The following is a 22160-nucleotide window of genomic DNA, read 5'->3' as shown; positions in this document are numbered from 1 at the left end:
ACCACCATGTCAGTGTCACTGCAGTGCTAAGAATGATCCACCACCTAAATAATACCTGCTCTGTAGGGGATATGTAGAGAAACAGATGGACTACAGTCAGTAATTGTAGAACTACAAAATGCTCCTAAATGCTAAGTGGAGCTGATAAAATGGACAGTGAGTGTAGAAACAAGGGGTGGTCATAATGTTATGTTTGATCGGTGTACTTTAGGAACTACGGCTACTGAAAGTGCGCAGTCACTGTTCAGCTCTTTGGCATATGGGATTTCTCAGCCTAGATAAAAATAAATGAGATAAGAATAGAAATATTGTTAATATTTTGGAGTGTAATCAGCAGTACAGTATTCTAGTGATTCACGTTTGTCCATTTGTGGATAGAGGATGAAGGTTTTCTCATATTTGTGACATTTCCGGGTGGGTTTTACATGGTATAAAGTTTATAAATGCTTTTTCATATTGGTTTCTATAAACACTGTTCAATCGGTTTTAGGCATTCAAAGTTTTAGATGCTGAAATCTGACAATCTGTAATAAATATGATCGCTCTTGGGAGATGCTTCGCTCAAGATACCGGCCTGGTGGGTTGATTTAACCAGGATTCTGTAATAAAGTAGCCAATTCCAGCAGATGTATTTCCAACATCTGTTGAGGATGTCCTTCTTATTACAACACCACACATGGATATGAAACCGTATTCATTCTGTCCATTCCATGTACACTAAATGACCAAAAGTATGTGGACACCCTTATTATTTATCATTTGCTGCTTTTCTAGCTTTTACATCTCTGGAACGTCTGACTCTCAATGTCTTGAAATGAATCCCAGGGTTGCTGGATTGAATACAGAACAGTCAAGTTCTTCCACATCAAACCTGTCAAACAGTTTGTTTACAGACTTTTCGGAAGGGTGCACTGTTATGCTAAAGCAGGAAACTACAGAATGACCAAAAATTCTAATTCATTTACTAGAATGGGGAAGTGAGTTTCAGAGAACATGTTTCCACTGCTCTACCATTTCAGCCACTGCTGACGTTTTGGTGCTGATGTTGCTTCCACAGGCAGTCGCAACCAAGAACAGGTGGTTTCTATGCATCTTCTATGCACTCTGTGTGTCATGGTTTCGGGGCCTTTGTGACCCACAGCTCGGTGGCTGAGCTGTTGTTGCTCCTAGACGCTTCCTATTCAGAGTATTGGCAATTAGAAATGTGCCATTCTATGATGGTGCCACGTTAAAATTCACTGCACTTTTTGGTATGACCCATTCTTTTTCTGTTTGTTTGTCGATGTTGCATTGCTGGAAAATGTTATGCATCTGCTAACAATGAGAATACACTGATCAGCCATAACATTAAAACCACCTCCTTGTTTCTACACTCATTGTCCATTTTATCAGCTCCACTTACAATATAGAAGCACTTTGTAGTTCTACAATTACTGACTGTAATCCATCTATTTATCTTCATGCTTTGTTAGCCCCCTTTCACCCTCTTCTTCAATGGTCAGGTATCTCCCAGGACCATAGCAGGTACATAGCAGGTATTATTTAGGTGGTGGGTCATTCTCAGCCCTGCAGTGACACTGACATGGTGGAGGTGTGTTAGTGTGTGTTGTTCTGATATGAGTGGATAAGACACAGCAATGCTAATGGAGTTTTTAAACACCTCACTGTCACTGCTGGACTGAGAAAAGTCCACCAACCAAAAATATCCAACCAACAGTGCCCCATGGGCAGCGTCCTGTGATCACCGTTGAATGTCTCGAAGATGACCAACTCAAACAGCAGCAGTGGGGGTCCTGACCTTTGAAGAACAGGGTGAAAGCAGACTAAAAGTTATGCAGAGAAACAGATGGACTACAGTCAGTAATTGTAGAACTACAAAGTGCTTCTATATAGTAAGTGCAGCTGATAAAATGGACAGTGAGTGTAGAAACAAAGAGGTGGTTTTAATGTTATGGCTGATCAGTGTATATCAAATAATTTAACCCACTAAGGTGTCCACATACTTTATGGTCACATTCTGCTTCTGTTTTCACCCTGTCATTGTCAATAACTTACACCAACCATTCTGAGCATTTCACTATATCACTAACTGAAACACCTCAGATGTATGATTTTGTACTGGCATTCAGAGGGTACTAAATGGGTATGGGTGAATAATCTCCACTCTGGTCTAGCTTTAATTAAGCTGCACTTTTTCACCGAATACACACTGCAAGAATTTCTATAGTCAAACGTACAGATATATCACATTTTATACACTTGCTTCATGTACAGAAAGAGAGCACTGTTGCATTATATAAGGTATAATATAAAAAGTTAACGAAAGTTTCCTGTACATCACTATCAAAACTACCACAAAACTCCAATAAACATTGAACAGAAATGTCGTGTCCACTTGCTTTTCCTTCCAGTTTAGTCCTATTGTAATTTTGCTGCTTCATGCTTCATGCACAACACCCAGGTTGGCTAATAAAGGCCCAGAGTTGTGCAATTATCCTCAACTGTGTAAAGCCACCAACTTCTTCTTTTCAATCACTGGGATTTCCATACAGACAACCCTAACATACACTGTATTGCCAAAAGTATTTGCTTGTCTGCCTTCACACGCATATGAACTTGAGTGACGTCCCATTCTTAATCCATAGGGTTTAATATGATGTCGGCCCACACTTTGCAGCTATAACAGCTTCAACTGTTCTGGGAAGGCTTTCTACAAGGTTTGTCTTCTTCCAGAAGTGCATCTGTGAGGTCAGACACTGATGTTGGACGAGAAGGTCTCCGCTCTAATTCATCCCAAAGGTGTTCTGTCGGGTTGAGGTCAGGACTTGCACTCACTGGTGCGCAGTCATGTTGGAACAGGAAGGGGCCGTCCCCAAACTGTTCCCACAAAGTTGGGAGCATTAACTTGTCCAAAATCTCTTGGTATGCTGAAGCATTAAGAGTTCCTTTCACTGGAACTAAGGGGCCGAGCCCAACTCCTGAAAAACAACCCCACACCATAATCCCCCCTCCACCGAACTTTACACTTGGCACAATGCAGTCAGACAAGTATCGTTCTCCTGGCAACCGCCAAACCCAGACGCATCCATCGGATTGCCAGACGGAGAAGCGTGATTCGTCACTCCAGAGAACACGTCTCCACTGCTCTAGAGTCTAGTGGCGGCGTGCTTTACATGAAGACCACATGAAGTTTGAAGGTCTGTAGCGATTGACTCTACAGAAAGTTGGTGACCTCTGTGCACTAGGCACCTCAGCAGCCGCTGACCCCCGAGTTGCTGTCATTCACAATCGCGTCCACTTTGTTTTAATACCAAATACCACTGACAGTTGACTGTGGAATATTTAGTAGCAAGGGAATTTCACAACTGGACTTGTTGCACAGGTGGCATCCTATCATGGTACCACAATGGAATTCACTAAGATCCTGAGAGCGACCCATTCTTTTACAAATGTTTGTAGAAGCAGTCTGCATGCCTAGGTGCTTGGTTTTATACACCTGTGGCCATGGAAGTGATTGGAACACCTGAATTCAATGATTCAGATGGGTGAGTGAATACTTTTGGCAATATAGTGTATATCGAGGAAGATACTGTTCTTTCTGTATTTCTTTACCACTTGAGTCTGTGCCTTACCAGCAAGTACAAGTCACTGTTGGAGCAGCAAGAAGTCCCCAACCAGCTTTTTTCCCCCTCAACAAGACAGCCGTCCTGGTAGTGCTTTGTTGAACACACTAAGACTTACAAGTGTTCTTCAAAAAGTTTCCACACTATTTTTAATTTTATTAAGAATTTATTAAGAATAGCCACTGATGCACTGCTGCTTTCACATCATTACATGAAAATCATCTTCCCCTTGAAGCCTCTCTGAGAGGTCCAAAATAGGTGGAAATCAGATGGTGCTAAATCCGGACTATAAGCGTCTCTCAGTGTCTCAGACATGACCAATTAATACTCCTCCCCCCCTTACCATTTTCAGCGTAAATGTAAAAGTGCAGAAACTTTTTGAAGATCCCTCGTAGAGTAGATTGCTGCATCACTAAAATGTCAAATACAGCGTATCTACAGACTATCTTTTATAAGAATCTGTTCTAATTCAGCATTAAAAAAATAGCACAGCTCTAAAATACATTAGAATGAAACACATTTTGTTCATATTAGTGCCTTTTCTTTGTGTGATCATTCCCAGAACTTTAAATACACAAGGCGTTCACTCAGCTGAGCTGTGATTTCACGGGGACACAGTGGACTGGGTCAGTTGTGCATTTCTGCTTGCTCAGCCTGTACAGCTCTTTGTTTTTGGCACTGGACTCTTCAGAAAGGGTGATTGGTGTACGATAGTCTTCACGGGCGCATGTTAGTTCAGTGCTGTTGGGGGGAAAAACATATAAACCTTAATATTACTTATTTCATAGCTTTTACCACTGGAGCAATACAGTAATTAACTAAGTACATGCAATTAATTCTAGTTTATATAATTTCCCATAATGTTTCATGGCCTTTATAACCACAAATATGTTCCTGTGTATGTAGTAGCACTTATCAGACAACAGATTTAGATCTTTATATATAAGTAATTTAATCTGAATATGTCTGTATATTTGTTGGCTACCCCCACAACTGCCCTTAGACTTTTTTTATTTTTTATAAGTTTTAGTTTGTATTAAAAACACACAGATGTGTCGAATAAAGACTGTTATCTTTTGCAAATAAATTTGATTAGAACTCACCAGTTCTGCAGTGTATCGCAGACAGTGTAATATGGTAAAAATGCCTAACGTTGAAAACATGCCCTAAACCTCAGAAACAAATAGATAAGTTAGTCAACAATTTAGGAACAAATTATTTAACAATTTAATTTACTTCAGAGTAGATCAGTAGTGTCAGAACAAATGAACAGTGTGGACAGTTTTGATATAATTCATGCCATTTGTTAAAGACATTTGAGATTTTCTTTACTGAATAAGTCCAGAAATTCAATTAAAATTTCAAGAGGAAATTCAATACCCTGTTTTTAAATTAACTGTGGATATTATTCATTTAATTATTTATTTATTTTTAAAAATTAACAATATAAGTATTCTTTCTGATTTTTTTTTTGTCTTTCATGCTGGTATGAACAGGGTTGCCAAATTTTAGTCACATAAACTCAGAAATCAACAAAAAACAGACAAGCAATCATAGAACCTTGTCAGTTCCTTTTTATGTTTTATATTAATACAAATATGATTAAACAAAATTTAATATCTGAGAGTGTTGGATCAATTCACTGGCATGAACACATCCATACATATAGAGGGACATATAGAGCTGATGTTAAAATGTGATGTTAAGGGAAAAGTCAAGCTTATATTGCATGGCTTTTGGTTTCTGTTTTGCATGAATGTAAAACACCAAACTCCAGCATTAACCAGTTGGTGACAAACTAACCAAATCTATCAGGAAAAACAGGGACTTGTCATGTATGTTGTATGCCTCAATCCCTACTGCTATCAGCATTATAGTCCTGTCACATTTGTACTCCAAATATATATGTAATATAATATTACTACAGTTATACAGAAAGAGTCATGTCCTCACACAAGGCACTGACTATGTATGGAAAATAAGTTGGTCCCTACATGGAGTGCCATAAGTATTGCCCTCACACTGAGGCTTTAGTTATGTAATAACTAAATAAAAACAATTCCGGTGTTTTATTAATAATTATATATGCCTAAATTAGCTTACAGACTATAGTACTGATTAGATTAGATTCAACTTGATTGTCATTGTGCAGAGTACACAAACAGAGCCAATGAAATGCAGTAGCATCTAACCAAAAGTGCAAGATAGATTATTTACATAGTGAAATGAGGAGACTTAACTTTTTAGAAGTTAAGAATATTAAACAAATAATGCTGATTGTACAGACTAGTATATAATTACAGATTGATGAAAGGTGACTAAAAGTGGCTAATTGAATGGGCAATGAATGATAATACATAGAGTATATAAGTATAGCAGATATATACATTGTTATACAATGTGTGACCCTCCCACAACAACATTAGGGAACAAATAAGTGAATTATATCTGTTATATCACCTGTGCTGGCTTTCTGCTGTTCTGCTGCTGTCCTCATAAATTTTCAGCATTGTCTCTGTCCGATCATCTTTAATCTCTTTTGGCTCTTTGAGTCTGGTTAAATAGAACAATAAAATATACATCATAGCTTATCTAAAGGAGACCAAAGTGGGAATGAATACAGTGTCAGAAAGACTGACCTGGGCTCTAGGCGTTCTTTCACCTTTGCTATGGAGCGGATGTAGGGACCAATTTGCCGAGCAATGGTGGTCAGGTAGGAATTCTCTTGCTTTAACTGAACTAGGTCATAAAGTTGTGCTAGAAATAATAAAAACCATGTAAAACCATCAGTCAGATGCTGGGAAATAGATCTTATCTGGTATATTCATTCACCGTCATAAATCTCTTGCTCGTTTGCCACCCTTTGGTATGTCTCCTCCCAGATCTAAGATTAAAAGCATGGGGAAAAAAATCAGTTTTTAGGTTTCACATCAAAGTTCTTCCCTAGAGCACTGCTGACACTTACCTCTTCAAACATAGCCCTCATTGTGTCAACAGAGCTGTATTTTGAAGAGATCTCTTTGTCCAAATGCACGGATCTGTCCAAGATCTCACTCATGGTGTCGGTCTTGATGAGAGAATGGTGTTTAGTCAGGTCTCGATGGATCTCCTGCACATGGTCCTTAAGCTTCTGGATGTCCACTTGCAGACTCTGAGCAGAGATGACAGCTACATAGGCAACAGTACGATGACGGTATGGATTCCAAACTGATTAAAGATCAAGTCAATAAATGATCAAGTTAATTGCAGATCCCAATTTTTTTGCCCATCTAGTCGTATCCAGTTACCTGATTGCATTACGCTTCCTCTCTACTGATGTTGACCTCCACTCTGACTGAGGAGAGCCGTAACTAACACACGCCCCGTGTGTTAGTTACGGCTCTCCTCAGTCAGAGTGGAGGTCAACATCAGTAGAGAGGAAGCGTAATGCAATCGGGTAACTGGATACGTGTGTAGTAGCCGACTGCATCTTTTCACCTGCATGAGGCGAGTTCATTTGTGGATCAGCTTTGTGTACAGAGAGAAACACCCTGATCACATTATCCATCGTCTCTGTGCAGGCACCATCAATCAGCCAGCAGAGGTCGTAATTGCATCAGTTATGAGGAATCTCCTTCAACACCCCCCTTGAACAACAAGCCAATCTTTGTTACTGTAGACACTCAGCCTGCTGGTAGCAGAGCTGAGATTCGGACCGACGAGTTTGTGATGTCAAGGTGTGCTAGCATGTTTTACCGCTGCTCAACCTGAGCACCCCAGATCACAAAGTTCTAAGGTGAATGCAAGACACCCAGCTTGGCTCTAGGAACATGCTGTACTTTCTATATTTCTTCACTACTTATGTTGGCACCTTGGGCAAAAAGTAGGCACACAGGTGGTGAAGTGTTAAAACATGCTAGCACACCAGATCTGACATCTGGAACTTGTGAATCTCAGCTCTGATACCGGCAGGCCAGGCGCCTATAAGGACATGACTTGTCAGAGGGTGTGAATGCCACGAGTGCCTCAATTATGACCTTTGCAGGCTGATCAATAGCACAGAGACCTGGGATAATGGGGATGTGTGTGTGGCTCTCTGTGTGTAATACAGATCTCCGTATGAACACAACTAGTGCAGGTGAAAAGAAGCGGTCAGCAACTGCACATGTGTCTGAGGGGCATGTGTTAGTCACAGCCCTCCTTGGTCAGGAATGGAGGTCTACAGCAGTAGGGATTAATACAACTGGATAGTTGGATACAACTATATTGAGAGGAAAATGCATAAAAAGTTATATTGGATTAAATAAAGCTGGTTGTGTGGGTGTCATACAGCAACATGAGTTTTGAGGACCTGGGTTCAAACCTAGTCTTTAGTCACTGTCTATAAGGAACTTTACAAGTCATGGTCTTTGTAACTTGTCCACATTGGTTTCCTTCAAGTACTCTCATTTCCTTCCAGCTTTTGGAAAAAAAATGTAGAAGGTGGATTGACTACTCCAGATTGCATCCTGGTATTTGTAGGTCCTGCATTACCCAGGTTGTATACTTGCCCTGTGGCCAGCAAACCCATTCAGAATGAAGTACTTGTTCTGCCTTTATTACATCTTTATAGTGTTGAGTAAGGAATGTATAAAGAAGTCAATAATTCAATCAGAATCTCACCTTGTAGCTGTTCTCATAATTTCGGCAGTGCTCCATGAAGGCACTGTCTTCACCTTCTGCCAGCAGGACCTTGGTGCTGATGTAGCGGTGAGAGGTGGGCTTTCGCACCACCGACAAACCCAGAGCCATATTACTAGCTGTTGGAGAGTGACAGGGCACCGATGGCAGCCTACAAGAGGGGAAGAATATACGGCTGTTTGGAAATTAAATGCTAATGTTTGGGTTATAGAGCCTGTTTTATGTTTATATAAAAGAATAGTTCAGCATTATACACCACAAAATCTTAGGAATAGTAAAAGGAACTGGAATGTTCTGTATATGTGTACATATTTCTCCAAGTGCTTTAATAATTAGAATGTAAAAATACAGACAAAATAATAATGCAATACTTATGTACTGTGGGTCATGCCAGCCTGTTCTATGACTAAATACTTCGAGCACATGTTAATCCAAAGACAAATCCTGTTACTAGTTTATTGTAGGTTCTAAAACCATTTCAAAAATACATATCAAGAAATGTACATTAACAATTTGGTGTAGGAAATTAATAATAAATATTGAAGAATTATAATGTCCTATAAGTTTATGTCATGGCCAACAAGCTGCTGAAACACTGAGAAGTCAAAAAAAAATGCAGTGCAATAAAGCTCTATATTTGTAGGTGATCGCACAGACATAGAAAAGGCAAGAGCACTTTTTCTTTGCATGGCACCCTTGTCTATCTAAATCTTGCTTGACTGTAGATCAGGGGTGCCCACTCTTTCATGGCTTGAGATCTACTATTTCAGACAACAGGTCATTGCAATCTTTTTTCTTAAAAAGTTAGCCTCATGAGTTTTGTAGCTTTTTAAAATGCACTTCAGTTGCCTATGTTGATATTCAGCATTACAGGGCAAGTAACTGAAAAATCACCCTAACTGTATTCTGATGATTTGCACTGAATGGTGTCAGTCAGGTTTATGTAGTCTGGACAGAAGCTGCCGATGCCAATTCTCAAGCAGTCTTCCAAGTGTTCATCAGTAAGCGTGGACCGATATTTAGACTTAATTATTTTCATGTGGGAAAAGGCTGATTCACACAAGTAGGGTGATCCAAAAATGCTGTCAAATATGTGGCACTTTTCTTATGTTTGGATATTTTTCCTCATCCAGCAAGTTCCAAAATTGTCCAGCAGAGGCACTTGACTTTCTGTATGTAACATGAGATATAAATATTCTTAGTCAGCTTCTTCCACGTATGATTGAAACAGCCAAAAAATGCACAAATGGCTCAAACCTGCTACTGATTAATGAAAACTTTCTAGATTCGCAGTGCTTTAGGTATGCTGGGGCGTAGCTATGATAACAAACTGCAAATGAAAGAAACAGTGGCCACATTTCATGTCAATCACGTTGACCTCTTTGAATGAGGTGCGAACTACCAGCGTGCACTGTGCGATCGACTGGTAGAACACGATCAACGTATTGGGCACCCCTGCTGTAAATAGTTGAACTTTATGCAGCGTCCAATTCTTAGCAATCATGTTTTGGTGGTTCTGGGATTACGTTTGTCCATGACTGTGTTTGACATTAAACCTGAACTGATGAATCTTGTGTAACCAGTGACTACCTGTCCTGTCATGAATGTAGACAGTGTGTAAAACATTCAGCTGTAAATACTATAGATGTTGCAGGCAAAAACTGGTTGGAAAATGTACAAGCTGTACATAGTAGCTGATACTAACAGTACACCACTGTTGCTCAGGGATAGTCCTGATACGCTTCCTGCTGTGGACACGGATCTTCTGTGACCCAGAAGTAACAGGGGGTCCAGACAGCGAGCGAATTCAGACCGATACTCTGTGTTTATCTGTGAGGAAAGAGACAAGCTGTAACACAGAATGAAATGGTTGGCACAGGGTTTAGGTCCAGCTTAGATTTACCTTACTGCTCTGGGTGGGTCTTAGTCTGTGAGGCAACTTTACAATCTTCTTTAGCCTCTCCATCAGTTGCTAATGACAAAAAAAATTTTTATTTCATATGCTTGTTTTGTTAGCAATGCCGTCAATTAAAAAAGGTACTTACATAACCCATGTCTAAAAACTCAAATTTATTTGCCGAACTAAGAAAAGCAGAACATGTGACCAGATGAACCTGCAAAAGGAAGAAAAATCATTTCGACACTTCCTTCAAAAATAGTCTTCAGATAGACACCAAGAAACATTTTTAACCTGGAGAGTCGGCAGCAGTGCAGACAGATGTGACAGCTGTTCTTTAAAAGCTCGTTCCTTTTCCTCGTGCTGACTGCAAATAGAAAAACATCACAAATATTATTTTTGCAGCACTATATTCTTATGGGTTATTGGATATTGTTGCACTATTTGTACTGAAAATTCTTAAACAGTATAATATTGGTAATTTGATTTGTTTCACTATAAACAAATACTTAAACAATATATTTAATTAATGAAATGGTGGCAATCTGGTCCCACTGCGGTTTACAAGATGTAATGTAAAGCCTCCACAAGGGGGCGTATATGTTGAAGCTCATTTCGTGTTTATGTGACATATTTTTTTTAGCTCACGACCCACCCAAGGGTTCTGACTTGTAATGTCGTTACCAAACAAGTTTATAAAAGTGTGCTATACGACCAAAAGTATGTGGACACTTGTGGATCATAAATTTATACTGTTAGAGTGTGTCCATGTGAATTATTGTATATTTAGTCAAAGGACACAGTGGTTTTCTAGCAAAGACAATATGTGTAAAGAATGCATGCCTTAACCCTAATTAAAATGGGAAGTTGTAGCCTAGTGGTTAGAGTGCTGCACAAGTAATCAAAAGGTTGCTGGTTCCAGCCCCACCACTGCCAGGTTGCCATTGACCCTTAACCCTCAATTGCTTAGACAATGTACTGTCACAGTACTGTAAGTCGCTTTGGATAAAAGCATCTGCTAAATGTCAAAAATGTAAATGTTGTGGCATAACCTGAAAATAAATCTTCATCACTAAGCGTGTCTGTTAAGAATTAAAGGAACCGTTATTGAATTGAAGGAGACTCTACCAAAAACAGTTGTTTGCAGTGTATCCAGAGCGACTTACAGAAGTGCTTCCACAGTAAACATTTTCTTACTCTAGTTAAAGTAGACAACAGTGTAAGGATATAAATATGCTGAAGTCTATTTTTAAATAAGATGCTATAGAAGGTTAGTAAGTGCATGTTATTGATCAGGCTAAGTGCTTAGTAAAAAGGGTGGGTCTTAAGTCGTCTTCTGAAGACAGTGAGAGACTCGGGTGTACGAGGAAGTTCGTTCCACCACTTGGGTGCTAGTACAGAAAATAGCCTTGTTCTGGGTAGAGGATCAAGGACTAGTGGCTCGAAGATTGTGGCTATTTTCAGCTATGGATTTATTTAAGACGTTTTTATTTATTGTGCTTTAAAAAAACCTCATAGACACGGTCCTTGCAAAATAGTATTATATTATATTATAAAACATGAACCTTTGAGCTGCCTTGAGTAGAACCCTCTTTCTTTCTGCTAGTTTCTCCTAAAAGACACAAATGCACAATAACAGTCACAAAATACACCTTCATAAATTGGTATTTATTAAGCCTAAATGTATGAATGTATATGTATGTATGCATTTAATGATTTAACAGGGTTTTCTATATACAGTACGTATTTAGAAAACCCTGTTATATATTTGCTTTATTATGCACTTGAAATCCATAATCATCCCAGCACATTCATTTAATTTTGACTTGTAGTTCTTTCATAGAAGGCAGCAATGCAGCTGGTCCTAATTCCAAACTTGTGTGAAGTTCTACCTGGCTCTGTAAATAAGTGTAAATAAGTGGTAAATAAGTGGTGTGTACACTGCGTACATATCCAGTACCATTCTATTGTAGCAGTATTCTTGGAATATGACTACTGGCAACGATGGCGTAACTACCGGGGGGGCAGCAGGGGCATGTGCACTGGGGCCCACGACATGAACTCAACCCCCCACAACACTGCCCCCGATCAGACCCTAAGCATATCTACTTTTCCTAAGTAGTAATTAATTATGTATTAATACTTCTAGTGTAAATTAACATTTTTCTTTCACATTCCTCCCTTTATGTCATTTTTTGACAATCAAAGTAAACTGATATGGTCAAATGAAAGGTTTACAATCATATAAACCTGATTCTGTAAGGAAAATAACATTGGATACATCCACAATAACATTATCTTATGCTAATATGTGATGTCCTTCACTGGCATTTATACTTTAATTCCACCCTACCTGCATGCTGTTAAAAAGGGTACAGATGGCACTCTCTTCCTCATCCACATTAGCCCAGACTTCTCCAATCATAGCCTTTAGCAGAATAATGGATTCCCGTGCTGATGTCTGAAGCTCCTTAACAGCCTGAAAGAAGAACGGACGTGTTTGTAATCTGTGTTTTGTTAAGATCTTATGAAACTATGTGTTTCAGAGGTAAGAATTAGTGGCACTTTACTAAAACGGCTTGGTCCAGTTTTTCACAGCCTTGCATATAGGCTGTCTCAATATCAATGCAGTGCGCTCGGCTCTCCCTGTAAGAGACACAACCAAACAATTAACTGCATTATAGTTCACTTATATTTATACAATTTCTGTAACTGAGAAGCGCTGCACTCACACTGGCATGTCTCTGAAACAGTTGATGCAAAGCATAGACTTCTTTTCTGTAGAGAACATGATGTAAAGTTCCTCATGGAGCCCTACGGTATAGAGGCAAAGTCAAGGTCAGTAGTGTGCACACCTTAAAATTTCTACAATGCAAACAGCTATATAGGAAAACATCTTATTGGTACGATAAATGTGGCTTATCAGGTTCGTATAAGTCAAAACATTATGACCACCCCCAAAAATGTGACAGGCAATGCCTATGTCATAACAGTTGTCTATGTCATGGTAAGGGATGTATTAAATGTTGGGTAGATTGTACTTTTAGTATATATATTTAATGCAGCACATGGACAGGCCTATAGATTTTAGTGACTTTGATAAGGGTCAAATTGTTTTGGTCAGAAAACTGAGTTAAAGCATCTTTGAAACAGCAAAAGGTGCTCACAGGCAGCTGTGGTGACACAAAAAGGACAAGCCACAAACTGCCAACAAGTTGTTGGACAACCAAGACTCATTGAAGGGCATGAAGGCTATCATTTAGGAAAATAAACTGGCCAGTTCTGATGATGAGGTGAACGTGTCAGAACATACAGTGCATCAAACCCTTCTGTGTATGGGGCTCTTCTGAATGGTCACAACATCTCTGTACAGGACTGATAACTGATAATCTAAAAAACCAATAGACATGGTGCATATTGCTGATTAGTCAAACAACAGGATCTAAAAACCATACTCACCACACTTTTTATGGGCTTCTTTGGTGCGTTTGGCCAGGGAGACGATTTCATGAAATGAGAACATCTTGGCCTTGTGGGTGGCTTCTCTGCAGTCTCTGCACAGGGGCTGGTTGCAAGTGTTGCAATAATACATTGCATCCACATCCTGCCAATAATTTAAAGCAAATAGATGTTTTGATTGGATCAGTGATGCTGTATGGGCAATTAATACTGAAAATAATTTCAACAATTTCTATAATAACAGGAAAAACTGACTCAAAACTCTAATAGAAGTCTAATGACAGTTAAGAGTTCGTAAGTAGGTGATCATTTATTTTTTAAAAACATACAGGGGATACATCAAGTATTTAAGGCCTTTTATGTCATATAATACACTTTTTGTGCATACAGTATATCCACTTTAGATTTAAAAAGCATGCATTTTTAATGGTAAACAAACAACTAATTAACACCCTTAGTTAGGATGAGTGTTACACAAATATTTTTAACATAAGAGTTATAACCCACCCTTTCACTGAAGTAAAGTTATTCCAAGAAAAGAAAACCCAATAAAAAATATTTTTTACACAACCACATGGGCCACAGTTATTAAATTATTAAGTATTACCCCTGCATTTAATACACTATACAACCCCTTTTGACAATAAAACAGCACTTAGTCTCCTATAACATCTTATAAGGTCGAGAATACAGAGCAGGACATATAAGACAATTTCCTCTTTACAGAATCTCTCCAGGTTGTCCAGGATCCTAGGTCCTCTCTTGTGTACTCTTCCTAATAGTTCAGTAAACTGTTAGAACAGTGGTAGCTTAGTGGGTAGTGGCTGGGTTATCAATTGGAAGGTTGTGGATTCAAATCCTGGCTCTGCCATGCAGCTCTTGTATAAGACCCATGACCCTTTCAGCTCCAGGGGTGATGTAGAATGGCTGACCTCCGCTGGGATATGCGGAAAAAGGATTCCATTGCACTGTACAGGTGTATATGTATATATAAGAAATATAGACGTTCCATCCTTATCTAAATATATGTTTGAGATTACTGTTCTGCTAGAAGATCTTATGATGACTTATTTTAGTTGCTTGGCAGAGGCAGACAGATTTTGATTCAAAATGTCCTGGTATTGCATAGAATCCATGATGCCTTGTAACCTAATGGGTTCCCAGGGCCTTAGGAGGAAAAATAGCCCCACAACATCACAGCATTACCCAACAGTGGGCATGAGATTGTTTTCAGTAAAGGTACTTTTTAAGTTATTATTTAACACTCCTGTTGTTAATGACAGCATTGTGACCTTGATTTAGAGTTATTTTGGAGATAGATCCCTCAAACTGATTTGACTACATCTAAGTTAGGCACTGCGGGCCAACTTAGATGTAGTCATTACTTGTAAACTTCACATCATCACCAACAATTTGACTCTGCTCACTTTGCTTTAGACTAAAGCTTAGTTGACATGCATTTTTATAGAAAGTGTAAAAAAATGTTAATTATAATATTGAGATACAAGTGATCTTCAATAATGTTTCATTAATTCCCCAGTACAGGGAACAATGAAAACATTCTTAACCCACAGGGGTATAACTTTACATTTGTAATTTTTAAATCAGGTCATAACATACAGTGTATCACAAAAGTGAGTACACCCCTCACATTTCTGCAGATATTTAAGTATATCTTTTCATGGGACAACACTGACAAAATGACACTTTGACACAATGAAAAGTAGTCTGTGTGCAGCTTATATAACAGTGTAAATTTATTCTTCCCTCAAAATAACTCAATATACAGCCATTAATGTCTAAACCACCGGCAACAAAAGTGAGTACACCCCTTAGTAAAAGTTCCTGAAGTGTCAATATTTTGTGTGGCCACCATTATTTCCCAGAACTGCCTTAACTCTCCTGGGCATGGAGTTTACCAGAGCTTCACAGGTTGCCACTGGAATGCTTTTCCACTCCTCCATGACGACATCACGGAGCTGGCGGATATTCGAGACTTTGCGCTCCTCCACCTTCCGCTTGAGGATGCCCCAAAGATGTTCTATTGGGTTTAGGTCTGGAGACATGCTTGGCCAGTCCATCACCTTTACCCTCAGCCTCTTCAATAAAGCAGTGGTCGTCTTAGAGGTGTGTTCGGAGTCATTATCATGCTGGAACACTGCCCTGCGACCCAGTTTCCGGAGGGAGGGGATCATGCTCTGCTTCAGTATTTCACAGTACATATTGGAGTTCATGTGTCCCTCAATGAAATGTAACTCCCCAACACCTGCTGCACTCATGCAGCCCCAGACCATGGCATTCCCACCACCATGCTTGACTGTAGGCATGACACACTTATCTTTGTACTCCTCACCTGATTGCCGCCACACATGCTTGAGACCATCTGAACCAAACAAATTAATCTTGGTCTCATCAGACCATAGGACATGGTTCCAGTAATCCATGTCCTTTGTTGACATGTCTTCAGCAAACTGTTTGCGGGCTTTCTTGTGTAGAGACTTCAGAAGAAGCTTCCTTCTGGGGTGACAGCCATGCAGACAAATTTGATGTAGTGTGCGGCGTATGGTCTGAGCACTGACAGGCTGACCCCCCACCTTTTCAATCTGTGCAGCAATGCTGACAGCACTCCTGCGCCTATCTTTCAAAGACAGCACTTGGATGTGACGCTGAGCACGTGCACTCAGCTTCTTTGGACGACCAACGCGAGGTCTGTTCTGAGTGGACCCTGCTCTTTTAAAACGCTGGATGATCTTGGCCACTGTGCTGCAGCTCAGTTTCAGGGTGTTGGCAATCTTCTTGTAGCCTTGGCCATCTTCATGTAGCGCAACAATTCGTCTTTTAAGATCCTCAGAGAGTTCTTTGCCATGAGGTGCCATGTTGGAACTTTCAGTGACCAGTATGAGAGAGTGTGAGAGCTGTACTACTAAATTGAACACACCTGCTCCCTATGCACACCTGAGACCTAGTAACACTAACAAATCACATGACATTTTGGAGGGAAAATGACAAGCAGTGCTCAATTTGGACATTTAGGGGTGTAGTCTCTTAGGGGTGTACTCACTTTTGTTGCCGGTGGTTTAGACATTAATGGCTGTATATTGAGTTATTTTGAGGGAAGAATAAATTTACACTGTTATATAAGCTGCACACAGACTACTTTTCATTGTGTCAAAGTGTCATTTTGTCAGTGTTGTCCCATGAAAAGATATACTTAAATATCTGCAGAAATGTGAGGGGTGTACTCACTTTTGTGATACACTGTAAGTGCCAGTTTACTGTAGCTCATTCTATATCAAATCAGTACTTGTATGATGGTGTAAGACCTGTTTCTTGCACTCCCAGTCACAGTTGGCACACTGCACCGCTTCCTCACAGTCAGCAGAATTATCCACCAAAAACTTCAGCAGACGGTCCTCTGAAGGCAGAGCGTTTATCCCTTTCACTATAGACTGATGTCTAAAAAGAGAAAGAACACGTGACTTCAGACTTTTCTGTTCTACTTTGTTTAATCATCTGCTATAAACAGAATCTACCACCCCCTTTTTCACCTTCATAGTAACATGAATAGAAATACCACAGTTTAAAAATCCTAGATTAAAAAAGCATTTATGCATAGAGATACAAACAATAAATAGATACAAACTGCAGAACAGACTGGTCCTGAGGTGCCCGAGTGCACAAGTATTGTCTGTTTAATCCCCAGCCATTCTGAACAGATGCATAATATCAAGCATGCAGTCATGACATCTCCGTTTACAAACACTGGCAGTGAAAAAGGTCACAGAGCTCAGTGGCACTTTCATAAATGGCCACCTTACCCACAAGTCAGTTCATCTATTTTCTGCCCTGGTCATTTGTATTTTTCTTGGTCATTTGGACATGCTGTCATAATGAAGTAAAGAGGTAAGTCCTTCCAAATGATTTTCATTAGAAGCTTAATGGACTGGGATTTATTGACAGAGCAGCTCCAAAATCACATTGCCCTAAAGCAGGCATATATTGTAAAGCACACCACTGGACTCACGCAATAAAAACAAGAATCACGATTCACTATCTGGCAGTCTGACTTTCAAATCATTGTAATTTCTGGATGAGGGTTAGGGTTAGGGCTAGGGTTAGGGTTAGGGTATGATCATGCCCCAATGCACAATGCAAGGTAAAATAAAAATGATTTGTTAGATGGTGTGGAAATCCCCACTAGCCTACACTTAACATTGGGCTTAACACAATCCAGCAACTTTAGGATAAACTTTTGGATAAATGCCAACTACGCATCAGATTTTATGTGATAACAATTGTGTCTGACCTCGCTAATGCACTTTGGGGTGAATGGAAGTAAATCCATGTGTAGAATAGAAACTGTTATTGCACCAAATGTTGTTGAGGTGTTCACTAACTTTTATACATTTAGTGTATATGAACAATTATTAAAAACTACATACATATAACATGTCCAAAAACAGAATAATAAGAATGTTATATTTTATAATTAGCCAACAGATAATATTATATTAAATACACTGCTCAAAAAATTAAGGTAACACTTAATCTTCACAATTAGGTCCAGTTAGGTCCAGTTAGGAAGCATAAGCGATTCTTATTGGTGCAAAAAATTGTCTTTCTAGTGTCTTTGTCACTACGGGTCACATGAAGTGGTACTTGCACCTGAATGAGCATTCAGGTTACAAAGGTAGTCCAGGCCCTTCAGAATGCCACATCAATATGTGCCGCTACACGGAGCTTTGCTCTGTCTCCCAGCAAAGGCTCAAGAGCCTGGAGGACATAGGAGCAGGCATTCAGTTGATCCATAGCACATTTTATAATCAACACAAAATATTTCAATGACCACATATTTAAGGCTCTGCAATGGCCATTCCAGTCATCTGACCTAGAGAATCTAAAGGCTCTGGAGAGATTATGTAGGGCGGAATGGTTTTTATGTTTTTTTGTGGTCAGATTGTAAACATGATGTCCATGCAAGACCCTAGAGTATCTCAGAACCTAAAGTGTTCTGCAAAAAGGAGTTGGTGAAAATTTCTGAAACAAAAACAGAAAGACTGGCTACATAAAGCATTTACAAGCTGCTAAAGAGGTTGTATCTTGGTATTAATGTAGCTTAATTAATCAAAAATAAAGTAGCCATTCATCAACATTTCCAAAAAAGCAAATTGAAAAGACGAGAGGTGCCTAGAATTTTGCATACCACTATAATACTGATAATACTGCTAGAAATGTTATTAAAGTATTTTATTGTAATTCAGCCGACCTTCTCCAGCTAACAACCTATCATCTACAAATACCCGGCATAACTGTACTTCCGTCCGTCAGGTTCTAGGTTCATACTTACATAGATATGTTAATTTAAGTGAGATGTTTTCCCCTTTTGAATGCATTTCCAATTCTGTGATGTCCATAAATAATAAATAGAAGATAGCTGTTGTCTTGGTCTTCCACACCAAGAGAAAGAACTGCTCAGAGAAGCTGTGACTGTCTCTAATCACACAGCACAAGATAAGGACACTGAGTTCAAAGTGCCTAAGTATGAAATGTTTATTTCTATCCTGGCTAAAACAAGAGTAGGTTTTATTATGCAGCTGTTGATCTGGCTCAGGTAATTTGTCTTTCACCTGCCTCTACAATGCCTCGGCATTGGGAAAGTAAATCCACAAATGCCATTGATTAACATGACACCAGCCATTTTAATGATACATTACAACTACATTTAGCTTATCTATTATTACAACTTACAGCTTTTTTTTTATATTAAAAAGCTTATTGGAATTCCAGAGTACAAGCCCGTAATGGTTTGTAGTGGGACACTGGACCACTATTCAAGAAGGAATTCTAGAGTCTATTTAAATCTACTAATTGAAAAAGGTATAAAAGGTATTTGTTTTCTTATTTAAGTTTATCAAACTGCTCAATAATTTTAGCAATATAGAGAGGGTAAAATTTTGAATCATGGAAATGTCATCAAATGCCATTAAATGTATTGGCTATATTTTATTACCATGCAAAACAATCACTGTAACTACTGATTTTCACAAGCTGGCTGCCCATATCATGATGGATCTCCCATGTGACTTGTGAAAAAATGCTATAATATAACAAACATATGATAAACACATTATACACATATGATCTAGTTTGTTCATTAATGCTAAACAATTCATGTAAGTATATTGTTCCAATAATTATGAGTGATTCAACATCAACTTCTAATCTACAGTTGAAGTTCAAATATTTGTTATATATGTTAAGTTATGCCAGTTTTGGGTTGTCTTTTGATTTTTGTTAGTACTAGGTCATATAATTAGGTAGTTATTTTCCCTGTTTAAAACTGGAAGTGGTCTGATGTTTCTTAGGAATGTTCTAGTTGTTGGAACTCTTTTGTAGCTATAACACATGATATCAAGTAGCAACCTACCTGCACAGTTGTGTTTGCAAGGCCAGCCCAATTTTGTATATATTTTTGTCATTATTTCTTGTTTACCCCTTGTTTCCCCATCACATTTTTCATAACTTCAATCAAATTGTGTTAAAAGTTTCAGAAACTGGTTCTTACCCACAGAGAGGGCATGTGAGGCGGCTATCCACAGATCTACCACGTAGACAGCTGGCGCAGAAAGTGTGATAACAATCCAGTAGACATGGATGCTCATATTGTTCATGGCACAAGTGGCACACCAGTGGGTGGCAGTTTGCACTGTCTGGGTCAAAAAGGTTATCCAAGGGGGAGAAGATTCCTCCAGACATCTGTAAATGCAGGGAAGTGTTCTCAGCTTTGTTAGAGATGTAATTAACAATTTAAAATCACATACTAGTGAGTTTTGACTTAGTAAGCCTAATAATAAACTAATATACAAAACACAGGTTGTTATACAAAACACACAGTCGATAATGTTATAAGTTACAGAAAAATAATGCTGTACAGCTTTAGATCAGGAATAAAACTAAACTCAACATACACAAAACACAGACGTCCATTCACCTTGCTGGTGTCCTAGCTGTGGTCTGTGAGTGGAATGAAAGCCATGTAGAGTGATTGTGAGCTGCACAAACAGAGGAGACAGGGGGTTGGCCTTGACGTCAGTAAAAACAGGGATTCACATATCACGGCAACACAGCAGCTGATAAAGGGGGCAGTTAGTGACCAAATGCCCAACCTAAACTACATAACAGAAACTTTGTCCTTGTGTCAAGTGTAATAATATAAACTTATAACCAAACTCAATAAATCCAGTGACATTTATTTAATGAAGATAGTTATAAACAAAGTAACCTGTACTTAAAATTGATTTTAGACAGTTTAAATACATACAAACACATTAAGGGAATGTGATAGACTAGGTTAATAGGGGGTATGACTGTTTAAGTTCCAAAATCTTCAAAGCCCTGCAATGGATTGGCACCCTATCTATGGAATTCCTGACTGCCTGGTGTATCACTGCACCCCTGACCAGAATAAGAAATAAAAAAAGAAATAAAATATATGTATAAAAAGTCTAAAAATAAACTGCCAAGCATTGTGTGTGAGGGCAGAAATACACCCTGGACAGGATATTAACCCTTTTTAGGGATACACACATTCAATCACTCTAAAACAAGGAACAATTTAAAGTACCCAGTCCACCTAATATTTTTGTATTTGGAACAGGGGAGGAAGCAGGAATAACATAGGAGAATTCATGGAGACATAGGAACGACATGCCAAATTCTTCACAGACAGTAATTAGCTTTATTCTGGTCTTGGTCCCATTGAGTCCTGTGCCATATAGTCCTGTGGGTGTAAGGCAGTAACACCTTTAAACAGGGGGCAGTTCCCCATCCATTTATTTACTCCCTCACACCTATTCGTAAAACGGTAAAAAGTGGTAAAAACACACGCTGGAACCAGAGCTGGGATCTCGAATACATCGTATCCAATCGCAGCTCTGCCTGCCGGCTAGGCTGAGCAGCCACATGAACAACGACTGGCCTGTTGTTCAGATATTGGCGGAACTAAGACGGATGGGGTCTCTCATGACTGGTGCAATTATGACCTCTGCTGGATGATTGATGGTGCCTGCACAGAGATGAGAAAAGAGTGGTCTCAGGGTGTGTGTCTCACACAACGCTGAGCTGCACTGCAGTAGTCAAAGTGTAGGTGATAAGATGCATACGGCAGCTGCCCACGTGTCGGAGGGGGCGTGGGTTAGCTTCGTTCTTGTCAATCAGAGCAGGGATCGGCATTGGTGGAGAGGAAGCATGACGCAATTGGATGCACTAAAAAAAGGGAGAAAAAGGGGGACAAAATGCATAAACAATATATATATATATATATATATATATATATATATATATATATATATATATATATATATATATATATATATACTACTTATGCTTTTTTATATGAATAATTAATAATAATTATTATAATTGTTTTAGAATGGTTATTTATTCATTAATTTACTTGAGCGTTAGTAGTAACAGTAGTAATAATAGTACACAGATAAATGTCTTAATAAAAACAAACTAAT

General features: G+C 39.0%; 1 protein-coding gene across 2 annotated transcripts; it reads right to left on the bottom strand.

Annotated features, from left to right (window-relative positions):
• Nucleotides 1–2154: 2154 nt before the first annotated feature.
• On the bottom strand, nucleotides 2155–20654 carry rnf207b (ring finger protein 207b). 2 transcript variants are annotated; one of them, XM_063015926.1, is made up of 18 exons: nucleotides 20630–20654; nucleotides 20204–20394; nucleotides 16962–17094; nucleotides 13639–13783; nucleotides 12912–12993; nucleotides 12750–12825; nucleotides 12533–12658; nucleotides 11745–11791; nucleotides 10474–10546; nucleotides 10328–10396; nucleotides 10186–10254; nucleotides 9988–10112; nucleotides 8265–8433; nucleotides 6589–6774; nucleotides 6456–6507; nucleotides 6263–6380; nucleotides 6084–6176; nucleotides 2155–4364 (listed from the first exon to the last, which is right to left on the bottom strand). In XM_063015926.1, the coding sequence occupies exons 2-18, from the start codon at nucleotides 20392–20394 to the stop codon at nucleotides 4211–4213; spliced, it is 1908 nt and encodes a 635-aa protein (XP_062871996.1). In that variant the 5' UTR covers nucleotides 20630–20654; the 3' UTR covers nucleotides 2155–4210. The 2 variants fall into 2 exon arrangements, with proteins under 2 accessions (XP_062871996.1, XP_062871997.1); XM_063015927.1 differs by having other exon boundaries at nucleotides 20607–20643.
• Between the last annotated feature and the right edge of the window lie 1506 nt (nucleotides 20655–22160).

This window comes from Trichomycterus rosablanca, chromosome 19, assembly GCF_030014385.1.
Source record: "Trichomycterus rosablanca isolate fTriRos1 chromosome 19, fTriRos1.hap1, whole genome shotgun sequence".
NCBI lineage: Eukaryota > Metazoa > Chordata > Actinopteri > Siluriformes > Trichomycteridae > Trichomycterus > Trichomycterus rosablanca.
This window is presented reverse-complemented; position numbering and strand designations above follow the sequence as displayed.

Bases quoted from the DNA above. Each gene is read 5' to 3' on its own strand.
- rnf207b (XM_063015926.1), bottom strand. From the start codon at position 20,394: ATGTCTGGAGGAATCTTCTCCCCCTTGGATAACCTTTTTGACCCAGAC. The intron at 13,784-16,961 runs GTCTTACACCAT...AATTATTGGCAG, and splicing joins ACTGGGAGTGCAAGAAACAG to GATGTGGATGCAATGTATTA. The intron at 12,659-12,749 runs GTAAAGTGCCAC...TTCTTCTTTCAG, and splicing joins AACTGGACCAAGCCGTTTTA to GCTGTTAAGGAGCTTCAGAC.